General features: G+C 46.6%; 1 protein-coding gene across 1 annotated transcript in view; it reads right to left on the bottom strand.

Moving 5' to 3' along the window:
* Positions 1 to 12589, bottom strand: part of KLHL42 (kelch like family member 42) — a 49132-nt gene extending 36543 nt beyond the window's left edge. Inside the window, exons 1-2 of the mRNA XM_086952804.1 lie at positions 11407 to 12589; positions 2483 to 2676 (exon numbers count right to left, since the gene is read on the bottom strand). Coding sequence (XP_086808930.1) covers positions 2483 to 2676; positions 11407 to 12275 — 1063 coding nt within the window. The 5' untranslated portion in view covers positions 12276 to 12589. The remainder of the gene's footprint in view (positions 1 to 2482; positions 2677 to 11406) is intronic.
* Between the last annotated feature and the right edge of the window lie 212 nt (positions 12590 to 12801).

Genomic DNA, 12801 nt, shown 5'->3' on the forward strand with positions numbered 1-12801 from the left:
TATCTCACCCTATAGCTCTCACAATATACCCTCTACCTCCACTCTGACTCATCTCAAACGTCTTTATACTACGCTTTCTAATGCACTACCCTACGTCTCACCCTATACCCATCTCAATATATCCTCTACCTCCACTCTCCCATTCATCCCAAACCCCACAACACTACTATGATCGCCAAAATAACCCTTTCACGATTCTTCCCTCCTCTACCCCTCCTTGCATCTTCTCATACCCTTTACTATTCAGATCTCCAAAATAAGCCTTTCTAAACCCTTCTCTCACTTTCCCCCCTCTACTGCCCCTTTACTCGTCCCAAACCCCCTCCTACTACTATGAACTCCAAATTATATATTACACATACATACAATTTTTCGACCCTTCCTTCTTCTATCCCTCCACTATTGCTTTTATAATTCAAATAACAAACTAACATGTCCACTGCTCAAATTACATCGATTTCATATTTTCCCTACACAAATTCACCACTAACCCTTTTTGGGTTCCAGAGTAGCCTGCTACTCGCCGAAAGATGCTACACCACCCCATTAGGGGAGCAAGAGCTATAGAAACCTTTCCCTCTTCCATCCCTCCACTATCCTTTTTAATCCAAATAACAGACTAACATGTCTACAACTCAAATTAATTTCATATTTCCCTATACTAATTCACCACTAATCCATTTCTGGTTCCGGAGTAGCGTGCTACTCGTTGAAAAGCACTCCAACACCTCAGCGGGGTAGCATGCGCTATATAAATGCAAAACATTTACTCTTCTAGCCCTCCACTATCCTTCTCAATCCAAATACCAGACTAACATATCCACTGCTCAAATGTATTTCATATTGGACTATACTAATTCACCATTTGAGGTTCCTGAGTAGCGTGCAACTTGCCGAAAAAGATTAGACGCCTTGTTAGGGGTAGTAGGCGCTATATAAATTTTATTACTATACAATACTTCAATCATCAAGGATTTAGAAGCTAGACACTCTTAAACTCCTAATTAGGATGTGGGACTAAGCTACATATTTAAAACGTAGAGCAATTCTGTAACACCAACGCAGCGGGTGGTAGCTTTGGGCATTGCATCTGCAAATGGGATAGTGGCCAGCTAAAATTGGTGCTGCACCTAAACTACTTCTCTTTCCTATGAGAAATACACTACTTCAAAAAGTTACATCACGATTGGTACAGTTCTTTTCAAATGTTATCCACATTATACTTTTTCACAGAAAGTTTGACTCCCTCAAGTAAAAAACAACAGTTGTGAATAAGGTTTGAGCTGAAAAGAACCACATTAATCTTGAAATGTATCTGCTGCAGTTTTGTAGATGCACTAAGTAGACTAAAGCAGCAAACCTGGTGGCATCCCACTTTGAACTCCAGCGAGACAAGACAATGCCTCTGATCAATTCTTGCAGGCTAGACACAGACCGTCTAATGCAGGTCAAATCTGATCCCCAAGAAACAAGGATTTTAAGGTTTACAGTAGCAGAGGTTCAGAAGTATCAATACGGTTTAGCCTCATGAAATCTTGGTATGTGGAAGGGCCCCACTAACTTGGCCGCAGAACTTGTAATACGCCTGCTAGACTGCTCAGCCTTAAAACAAGAACCTTATACTGTTTATGCAACTGGATTGAGATATTTCCTGCAGGCATAAGTAAGGCATATAGTTGAATAAAGTGAAACTAATATACCAAATAATGACAATTAGGAAGAGGAGCAAAGGATAAGGGCCACATGTATGAATTTTAGTGTTTGCGATAACCAAATAGCACAGTTTGCGATTTGCAATTTGGTATTTGTAAACGCTCATGTATGAAAGGGTGTTTTACACTTTCTGCGATCCCCAGTGGGTCGCAAATAAACCTACCTCTTAAATATAAATGGGTCAGGTCTCAGTTTGCGACCCATTGGGAATCGCAAAAATCACAGGGATAGCAGACCGCCAGGTCTATAACTACCTTTAAATGAATCAACTTTTTTTTTCAAATCTAAACACATCCCGTTTTTCTTCAAGGAAAACAGAATGAGTTTAAAAAGAAAAAAATATATATGTTGGACAACTGCCTGCTGTGTTTCTCATTCTCAAAAGGGAAAGTGGTCCAAAGGGGACCTCTTCCCATTTGCAATGGTTTACAACTAACTTTGACTTGGTGGTAAAGTGCGAATATTTTGCGACCACACTTCAGTAGCAAAACATTTGTATATACCAGTGCGAATCGGTATTTGGAAGAAATGCCTTAAACACACTCCTTTCAAATACAGATTCAAAAACCCAAATTTTTATTTGGTAATAGGTTACCGGAGCACAATTAGGGCTTTGGGCATTTGAAAATGCCGTTTTGTATTTGCAAACGGGCCAATTCTGTGAATTGTCCCGTTTGCAACCACAAAAAGGCTTTGTACATGTGGCCCATAGTTTCCTCATCTTCCTTGGCCAAACAAAGTATTAAGCCTTAAACGTTTTTTCACCTACCTTTGCTAGTGTAACCTCCAATGACATAAATCTTGCCTTTACACTCACAAGCGGAGAATTCTGCCAACGGGCTCGGCAGGGAGGAAACAAAACTCCACCAGTCATGTTCTGGGCTGTAGCATTCAACATTTGAAAGGGCCTGACCCCCTATAGCATATAGTTTCCCGTTGACAGCCAACAGCTTAAAATTTGACCTGAAAGTGAAAACAAAGGGTCGTTAAATACAGACATCTTAATATATTGCAGACAGTCATGGCAAACGAAGAGTTTTTATGACTGAAAATATGGAACATATACATGTCCAAAACCTGTGGTGACTTCTTGGGATCTTCATCATTGAAAAATGCCTTGCCTTCAACTCCAACGTTTCTCACATGTTCTTCCCCTTGAGATTACACATACAACACACAGATCTTGCATGGTAGCCCACAGGAGTCAACAGATACATCCACTAATGTTCCCGGCCTTGCAAATTGCAGAAACCCACAATTACCAACATACTGGACCTACTCAACCTGCCACTTCCCCATCTGCAACTCCAAAGAGGCTACCTTATCTATGCACTATCTGAAAGGGATCAAGTCACTGGATGTTTCCTCACTAAGAAAGCACCATTTTTAACTTCGGAAAAACCATGAACCTCAAACAAAACACTGAGCCTAATTAAAAACCCTAAACCTGGAATTCAGCTCCATGCTGTACCTCGAATACCATTGCTCAGCACCACTGGACTGGAAGCACCGCTTGTCTACACCAATTACTTTCCACAGTTCTATAAGAATTAGATGAAAATGACCAAGAGACCATGCTCTCGTGAAACATTTGATCGCACCTGAATCCTCAAATGCTTAAGTGTGAATGGCATTTGCTGCGCTGTTGAAGATTTTAACAAGGTAAATGCTGCTTAATACTATCGCCTTCACCAGTTTACTTTTCTAAGAAGGAAGAACCCAAAATTAACTCCGTTCTTCCCAGGCCACAGCTCCATATCACTTTTAACCTCATCTTAATTGTACCTTTTACTTTAGCCCTCTTACTTTGTTCTTCTGTCTGATTTTGGTTCCTCTTACCCGTCAGGGATTTCTTAGAATTAAAGAAAAACACCGGCCCTTTAAAAGCCTCTTCTTTTCAGTTTTACTTTTCTTAGAACTCCCTTAAACTTAGAATTTCTATTTTTTGTATGTTGTCCTAAAATAGCTCAAACTCATTCACCACAGAGCAATCGCTCATCCAAAGCAATCAAAGTTCACCAAGCCACTGCCTCTAAAAGGTCTTCCACATTAATAGGGTATCGTACCTCAGGTGTGGAATTCATCCAACAACCAAAGATACATTGTTGGGGTCAAGGACAAAAAGTCATCAGGTTTATCTTGTTCACAGGACAAGTAGGCTCAACCTCTGCGGCGCAAACACTTTGGATTTCATTTTACAGTACCACAGTATTGCTGTGGAAAATAGTGTTGTTTGACGCGGAGGCAAGAGTGCATGCCCATGCATAGTACATTCAGAATAGGCTGTATGGTCCAGAAACGCAAGACCTTTACTGTTACAGTGGGCGCTCCAGGAAAATAGTGAACTGTACGCTCGGCATGCATTAATAACAGAGGATCACATGTGAAAATGTGTGCAGTCTAAAACGTAACAATTTGTGGCTATTTATTATACTGTCAGAATGTTCCTAAGTTCGATGCAAATACACACGAAGAATGGAAGCAAGATTGTTTTTAAAAAAAAATAAAAATCACCAAGGTACCCAAAAATATTTTCTGCGAGAAACAAGCATTGGCAAAGTCAATAGGTCCCGCCTATGCAAAAGCTGTAGGCTTTGCCAATGTGTTTTGACTACGTTGCATACCAGCGTCACTGTTATTCAGCACGGTTAAAGGTTTGTGGCATACAATGGTGGAGAGTGGAAGGTTGCAGAGTGGCATACAGAGTAGTAGAGTGTTGTGCAATGGTGTAGAGTGGAGAGGCATAGAGTAGAGTGTCATTGTAGAATGTCTTCAAGTACAGTGGAATAGAGTGGCACAGAGTTGACTGTCAGAGTGGGGGGGTGCAGAGTGGCATAGCATAGAAAGAAGCAGAGTGGAATGCAGTAGAGTGCCGCAGAGTATAGTGACGTAGCTTAGCATTGAGTACAGTAAAGTATCGGAGTGGAGCCAGCTTGTCCTCATGCACTCAGCTGACTCCACTGCGAAGAAGACCAACTTACACAACTGTATGATGAACGTCTCAGCCTGGATGAAGAACAACTGCCTGAATCTCAACATGGACAAAACCGAAGTTCTGATCTTCGACAGACACTCACCCCTCTGGATTGACTCCTGGTGGCCAGCGGAACTCAGCTCCACTCTGAAAGACCACGCCTGCAACCTTAGCATCATCCTGAACAGAGAATTCTCAATGAAACGTGTTCAAGTGGCATCCCATCAGCATCAGGAAAACTGTGATTCAGGCCCTTATCACCAGCCACCTGGACTACAGTAACACACTCTTTGCAGGCACCACCACTGAACTCATGAAAAGACTCCATACAATTCAGAATGCTGCAGCCAGACTGGGCTTCAACCTGCCCAAGAAGACCCACATCACCCAACACCTGAAGAACCTCCACGGACTCTTTGTCCAGAAGACATGGCATTTCAAGCTTCTGACCCATGCCTACAAAGTCCTCCACAGCCAAGTACCTGCCTACATGAACCACCGCCTGCATTTCCGCCGACCTCCCAAAAACCTCCGCTCCGTACACCTCACCCTTGCACATATACCACATATCCACAGCGGCCGCTCCAGGGGACGCTCCTCCCACCTCGCAGCCAAATTCTGGAAAGCACTCCACCTCCATACCTTACCCTCGCTGACCCACTTCAGGAAGAGACTCAAGACCTGGCTCTTCAATTGATGCATGCTGCACAGTGCCTAGATACCCACTCTGGTGATAAGCCGCACTTTACAAGCAAGACTTGATTGATATTTACTGAATGTGTGAGTTTGGCAGTTTTACCACCAAACTCACAATCTGTGAATAAGTAGGAAACTGCTGTGATTTGTCCGTTTTCATTGTTACCAACTAGTCCGCATACACTTTCCAGATTTCTGTATACTACAAATTATACTCCAACAGCTTTCGTCTATGCATACATGCAACTTCAGAAGCAGTCTGTGCATATATAATTACTTTACTATAGGATGGATGAAAATATTACACACCTTCATATTTTTGGCAAGTGTCCTGTTCATGTGACAGAAACAGCTTGCAATACCAGAAGCTGTAGCTGGAACTGAACAGGGACCCTGACATAACTGTGCCATCCCGATATATTAAGAGCACATAAGTACCTCCTATGGTCATGAGGGCCATGGACTAATCCTGGCCATTCTTGATCTACTGGATGCATTTTGGGCATAACTGTGGCTATCATCAATGCCCTGGCATAGCTGCACCCTCTGCCTTAACCTCTGGCATGACAAGGCCCAGCTTGATATACTATCGGCACACCTGACATACCCTCATAACCATGCCCATCCTTGACATACATGGAAGTTTGAGTTGTAACTGTGGATATCCATTGTATAATGCCCTACCAAAGTGGTCAAGTGATATATTGTGGACTTGATTACTAATTTCTAGCTATCCTTGTCATAATGGTGCAGAAAATCACTGACAAGTGACGGGCCTTCCTAGTAGTTGATGATAAATGGGCATTAAAGTCAGAATCGGCCCGTATTTGTCAGCAGTACATAAGAGAAATTAGTTAAAAACAAGCATTAGAAATGCAATAGGTCTCGCAGCATTAGAGTTAGTGCTTTTAGAATTGTTTATGGGTTTTTTTGTAAATCTTTAGCATGAGGTTGAGGGTGAGTGAGGGTGAGTGAGGGTGAGGGGTTGAGGGTGAGTGAGGGTGAGGCTGAGGTGTTGAGGGTGAGGGTGAGTGAGGGTGAGGCTGAGGTGTTGAGGGTGAGGGTGAGTGAGGGTGAGGCTGAGGTGTTGAGGGTGAGGGTGAGTGAGGGTGAGGCTGAGGTGTTGAGGGTGAGGGTGAGTGAGGGTGAGGCTGAGGTGTTGAGGGTGAGGGTGAGTGAGGGTGAGGCTGAGGTGTTGAGGGTGAGGGTGAGTGAGGGTGAGGCTGAGGTGTTGAGGGTGAGGGTGAGTGAGGGTGAGAGGGGTTGAGGGTGAGTGAGGGGTTGAGGGTGGGTGAGGGGGAGAGGGGTTGAGGGTGAGTGAGGGTGAGGGGTTGAGGGTGGGTGAGGGGTTGAGGGTGAGTGAGGTGAGGGGTTGAGGGTGAGTGAGGGTGAGGGGTTGAGGGTGGGTGAGGGGTTGAGGGTGAGTGAGGTGAGGGGTTGAGGGTGAGTGAGGGTGAGGGGTTGAGGGTGGGTGAGGGGTTGAGGGTGAGTGAGGTGAGGGGTTGAGGGTGAGTGAGGGTGAGTGAGGGTGAGGGTGAGTGAGGGTGAGTGAGGTTGGGTGAGTGGGGGTGAGTGGGGGTGAGTGGGGGTGAGTGGGGGTGAGTGGGGGTGAGTGAGGGTGAGTGAGGGTGAGTGAGGGTGAGTGAGGGTGAGTGAGGGTGAGTGAGGGTGAGTGAGGGTGAGTGAGGGTGAGTGAGGGTAAGTGAGGGTGAGGGGTTGAGGGTGAGTTAGGGTGAGTTAGGGTGAGGGGTTGAGGGTGGGTGAGTGAGGGTGGGTGAGGGTGAGTGAGGATGAGTGAGAGTGAGGGTGAGTGAGGGTGAGTGAGGGTGAGTGAGGGTGAGTGAGGGTGAGTGAGGGTGAGTGAGGGTGAGTGAGGGTGAGTGAGGGTGAGTGAGGGTGAGTGAGGGTGAGTGAGGGTGAGGGTGAGGGTGAGGGTGAGGGTGAGGGTGAGGGTGAGGGTGAGGGTGAGGGTGAGGGTGAGGGTGAGGGTGAGGGTGAGGGTGAGTGAGGGTGAGGGTGAGGGTGAGGGTGAGGGTGAGTGAGGGTGAGTGAGGGTGAGTGAGGGTGAGGGTGAGGGTGAGGGTGAGGGTGAGGGTGAGGGTGAGGGTGAGGGTGAGGGTGAGGGTGAGGGTGAGGGTGAGGGTGAGGGTGAGGGTGAGTGAGGGTGAGTGAGGGTGAGGGTGAGTGAGGGTGAGGGTGAGTGAGGGTGAGGGTGAGGGTGAGTGAGGGTGAGGGTGAGTGAGGGTGAGTGAGGGTGAGTGGTTGAGGGTGAGTGAGGGTGGGTGAGGGTGAGAGTGAGTGAGGGTGAGTGCGGGTGAGTGAGGGTGAGGGTGAGTGAGGGTGAGTGAGGGTGAGTGAGGGTGAGTGAGGGTGAGGTGTTGAGGGTGAGGTGTTGAGGGTGAGTGAGGGTGAGCGTGAGGGTGAGTGAGGGTGACGTGGGTGAGGTGTTGAGGGTGAGTGAGGGTGAGTGAGGGTGAGGTGTTGAGGGTGAGTGAGGGTGAGGGTGAGTGAGGGTGAGTGAGGTTGGGTGAGTGGGGGTGAGGGTGAGTGAGGGTGTGTAATATCAATACATCTAAGTCACGTACATACAACACATATGGCATTACAAATGCTATAGGTGTCACATTTGCGAAAGCTAAAACTATTGGCATTGCAAATGACAAAGCTATTAATTTAGCTATTTTCAAAACCAATACATAAATACAACATTTTTCATTTACAATACCAATAGCTCAAACGTTCCTAATGCGAGACCTATTGCATTGCAAATGCTTGTTGTGATCCTTGTAATGTTAACACCGGACCAGTATTTTGGTGCAAGATTAAGTGAAACGTGTGAAATTTAAACATGAACTAAATCGCTGACTTGGATTACCTTAACGTCTTTTACATTCATTGTTCAAAAATCAATCAGTATTATGTGTCAGTAAAATTAAGGACATTAATATAGGAACTCGATTCAATGTCTGTTTTTAATTACTAATAGGTCTGAGACCCGGAGGAACCCAGCCCACTGACAGGGGAAGGTGATACTGGTATGGAAACATGGACGAGAGAAGGGGCACAAGATAAAACTGGGAAGGCGACAGTAACATGCACACTGGACCATGAAAAGTCTGTCACTGGGACAGGCCAGAGAGGGACACGTGTACTATGAGACACTGGACCGCACACAAACACCCCTGATACAAAACCTCAAAAATAGGGGAAACCCACGAGCAGCAGAGAAAAATCTGCAAAATAAATTACCAAACAGCACCAAGATGGCTTGCAAATGGCGAGCACTGTGCTACGATAAAAAAAAGTGCAACATTATAACTTTCTCTCCCAAACACACGAGCACTTGTAGTAAGTACAGCTGGAACATTGCTGGCTTGCACTAGAAATGGAACATGGCTCACTTGCAACAGAAGAGCTACCTTACTCACTGGCAGTCTGGCACCAGAAAGGATAAACTGATCGCTGGCACCAGAAATGTAACATTATTTACATACACCAGAAATTGTGTATGTGCTCATGTGCATCAGAAACTACACAATACAGTGCAGCCTTGATGATATATTCACCCGTGGGAAGCACGACTAGCTCAACTGCTCACACACAGCCACCAATAGGGGGACGTACAAAGATTACATATTTTACTCGCCCACACTCGCCTCCCCAATTGTGTAGGTCTTGCCAGAACCCGTTTGACCGTAAGCGATCACGGTGGCATTGTAGCCCTGAAAGAAAGACTGCACCAGTGGTTGCACGCAGGTCGAGTACACGGCCTCCTGGTTTGGGGTCTCAGCCCCAAAGACTTGGTGGAAACGGAAAGTGCGGTCCCGTCCCAGAGTGAGCTCCTGCGGTCCCACCCGCAGACAAGGCTGGTGTCCACGGAGCACCTCTACGGGCAGCAGCGGCCGCACACGCACAGACACCCGCACTGGACTGTCATCTGCTGGAAGCTTCAGACCCATGGCGGCGTAGTCAATAACCAAGAGGAAGAACTTTTAACATCCCCAACTAGAAAAGAGATGCCGGCCCTAGTCCCAAACAACACAGTCGATGAACTACCAATCCAGCCCCGTAGACATGGAAGACAGACTAAACCAAGAGGACGACAAACAAGGCGAACACAGTAGAAGAGAGACTATTTATGGCTTTCGAAGCTAGACTAACTAAGGCTCAGGACAGCTGATGAACCACGCCATCGCTGCAAAATACAGTTGCAAGTTTTGGCCATTTGAATTTTAAATAATTTAAATGTTGTACTTTAAATCTGTTGACACGTTTTGCGCAATATAAAGATGCTATCACATCACAGGAATAACGGATGCCTATTTCTATCAACATTCAGAGAAGTTTGTATTCATTCCCTGTGCTTAAATTGGAAACAAGCCTTTCACCGTAACACGGCGGGCAGGGGAGGGGGCGGAGAGGGGAGAGGTGCGACAAGGCAGGCAGGCAGGGGAGGAGAGTAGGAGGAGGAGGGGGGAGGAGAGTAGGGGAGGCACGGCCTAGCGGCAGGCAGGCAGGGGAGGAGAGGAGGAGGGGGGAGGAGAGTAGGGGAGGCACGGCCTAGCGGCCGTGCAATCAAGTAGTGAGGGGGCGGAGCTGGGGGAGGCTGTGAGAGAGAGTAGGCAAGGCAGGCGGCTGGGGGCATGTGCACGCGCATTTAAGCTCAATGCGCATGCGCATTGAGCTTAAATTTCTCGTGCACTGCAAGGAATCGCCACGATTCCTTGCAGTGTGGATAAAGAGCGGATAAGTGCCAATACTCTCGCCTTGCTCGATGCGCATCGACAGGCGAGACCTAAAAAGTTCAAGCTTAAGTATAGCGATCAAGCCTTTATTTAATAAAAGTTTTTAACGTAGTATTTCTGGAAATAAATAATTTTATTCAAGTAAATTATAAGCTTGCTTGATGAACAGGATGTTATTTATCCACATAGAAAATCCTGATTTAATAGAAACATATGTGCATTTAGAGAAACAGAGAAACTGGTGTGTTGGGAAAAAGTTTAAGTTCTGCCATATACTTAAAGCTCACGTTTGGGTTATAAGCCATCCTAATTTTGGAAGACCTATTGCTGATCTTTGTTAGAGGGCACTTGCTGGTGTGAATGTTCCTTTTTGCTCGTATATATTGATCAATTGTTTTATGATTTTGTCAGTAATGCCGTTAAGGTCTCAACGGGTAAGATTGCTGTATCCAGTCTGCTTTACGATCACACGCGGTCTATGTAAATAAGAGGAATCATTGCAGTATAAGCCTGTAAGAATAGTCTGGCGCTACAGTGTATGGCCGGTGACAGTGGTATTTGTCTAAGTTTTGATTCTTCCACCGTGCTCCTTCCAAGCAGATAATTAGGAATCTACCTGGAAGAAGCAGGCAGATAAAACTGAAGAATTTTGAATTTAAAACTGGAGAAAATTCTAAGTACATGTTGGAAAAAATATAAACCATCTGAAACCGCTTATCCAGTATTTTTTTAACTGCTAGTTGGATATGCCTAGAAGGTCTCTGGGGAGACTGAGTCCTCAATACCCTTATGAAGTATAGCACTTGGCAGACACCATAAAAGTATCGGAATACTTTATTAGTGCATCTTTTGTGACCCTGGATTTTAGTAATGTGTGTAATTTGAAAGGCAATCTGCACCATTTAGACCTTTAAAAAACGCTGGGGCATGCCTCCCCAACCTAACTCCGCATGAGGAACCCAAAACTATTCATACAGGAAGTTTCGCTTATTTGCTGCACCCATTACAACAGAAGTTATTTATGCTAAACTCTTTCAAAACCTACAAGTCCACCATGAAGAAAATCAAATAACGCAAGGGTTCAGTGGTAGAGAAAACACTGAATGTAACTAAGCACGCAGGAGTGTATTTTATTCTGGAGTCAAATCAATGACTTGAGTGTTAGTGTGCGAATGAGGTAGAATAGTATGCAAGGATAGCTTTGCTTTCATTTTCTTAACAAATACCAAAACAAGTACAAAATACACATGATTTGTTTGTAGTTGAACATCTAGTTACCTCTTCTGGTTCATTGAAGCTATTTGTGACCACTCATTTTTGCAAGGATTATAGCAATGGGCTGCAGAGATTTCTTGGCTGGTCATCCTAAAGCCTCCAACTATGAAGAGGTAATTGTCCATGACAGCTGAGCCGTATCCTCTCACATGCACCATGCTGGGTGGCAGATTGCTAGCCATGGACAGCCATCTCTGGGCAGCCTCATCAAACCTCATCATGGACCAGGGTCCCTCCTGTTGGAGACCTGTCAACGTGGAGCCGAAGAAGTCCCCCAGGGCTATGAGGGTGGCGTCCCCTTTCATCCTCAGCTCCCTAACCTGCTGCCGTAAAGCAGTAGGATAGAGATGAAACTCTGGCCTTTGGAGCAGCTGGTGGTAATTGCAGGCCATGAACTCCAAGCAGGCGTCCCTCAGGTCATGCGTGCCATAGATTTCCGCCAGATTGCAGAGCTCCACGCAGTTGTCCAGCTGGATCCGGGTCAGCAGGAGCTCCAGCATGGGGGTGACCTGCAGGAAGGAGGCGCTCTCCACCAGGTCCTCCAGCGTCTCCTGCTCCAGGGTCACCTGGGAGGTGTTGATGAACTCGATGACCAGCTCCAGCCCTGGGATGCTCAGCCCCTGCAGCTGCACCGACTGCCCCGGCTGGGACTCCCTCATGCCCGAGCTGTACAGTGCTCGGAAGTAGTCGCTCCGCTCGATCAGCCTGCTCTTGCACACCTCGTAGGATTTATCCCCCAGCAGGATCTTGATGGTCTCCTCGGAGGACATGGTAGCGGGTGGCTGGGCTCCTCCGGGCTCCGCTCTGCAGCGCAGCGGAGCTCCGTGTCCACACGGCGTCGCAGCCCTGCTCTGCACAGCATCACGCTCCATTCACGCCAAAAAAGGCAATGTTTAGCATCCCATGCCTTTTCCCAATTAGCAACCAACGCTCCGGTAAATACATGCCCTTAGCGTAGAGTGGGTCCAGATGGTTAGAGACTCTCCCCAGGTTTGTACTTCCAGAGCTCGGGGAGAGCCCTCCGCGCATCCTCACTATTTTAATTAGCCGTTAACGCTACTTCCTCCCTTACAAGTCCAGGACTCCGTTGTTTTCGGGGTGCGCGCAGAAAAGGCAAGTTCCTGGAGTAAATACGGCCGTGACGTAGCGTCACTTCTTCTTCCTGCTTTTTAAACCAATCCCTGCCGGCTGACCGTGGTCTGGCTCCTCCTATACCGGAAAAGAAAAGTAAACAGGATCACGGAGAGCGCACCTGCTTACGGTGGGGAATCCATTGTGGGACCAATGCTCTTTGAGTGACTCCCTACCTCGCTGCCAGCCGCGATCATGTGTGCGGAAGGGCAGTGCAACTCGGAAACACCTCTTCCAGTTAGCTGCACGTTACGAGGCTACTGCCAG

The sequence above is a fragment of the Lissotriton vulgaris genome, chromosome 1_2 (assembly GCF_964263255.1).
Source record: "Lissotriton vulgaris chromosome 1_2, aLisVul1.2, whole genome shotgun sequence".
Taxonomy (NCBI): Eukaryota; Metazoa; Chordata; class Amphibia; order Caudata; family Salamandridae; genus Lissotriton; species Lissotriton vulgaris.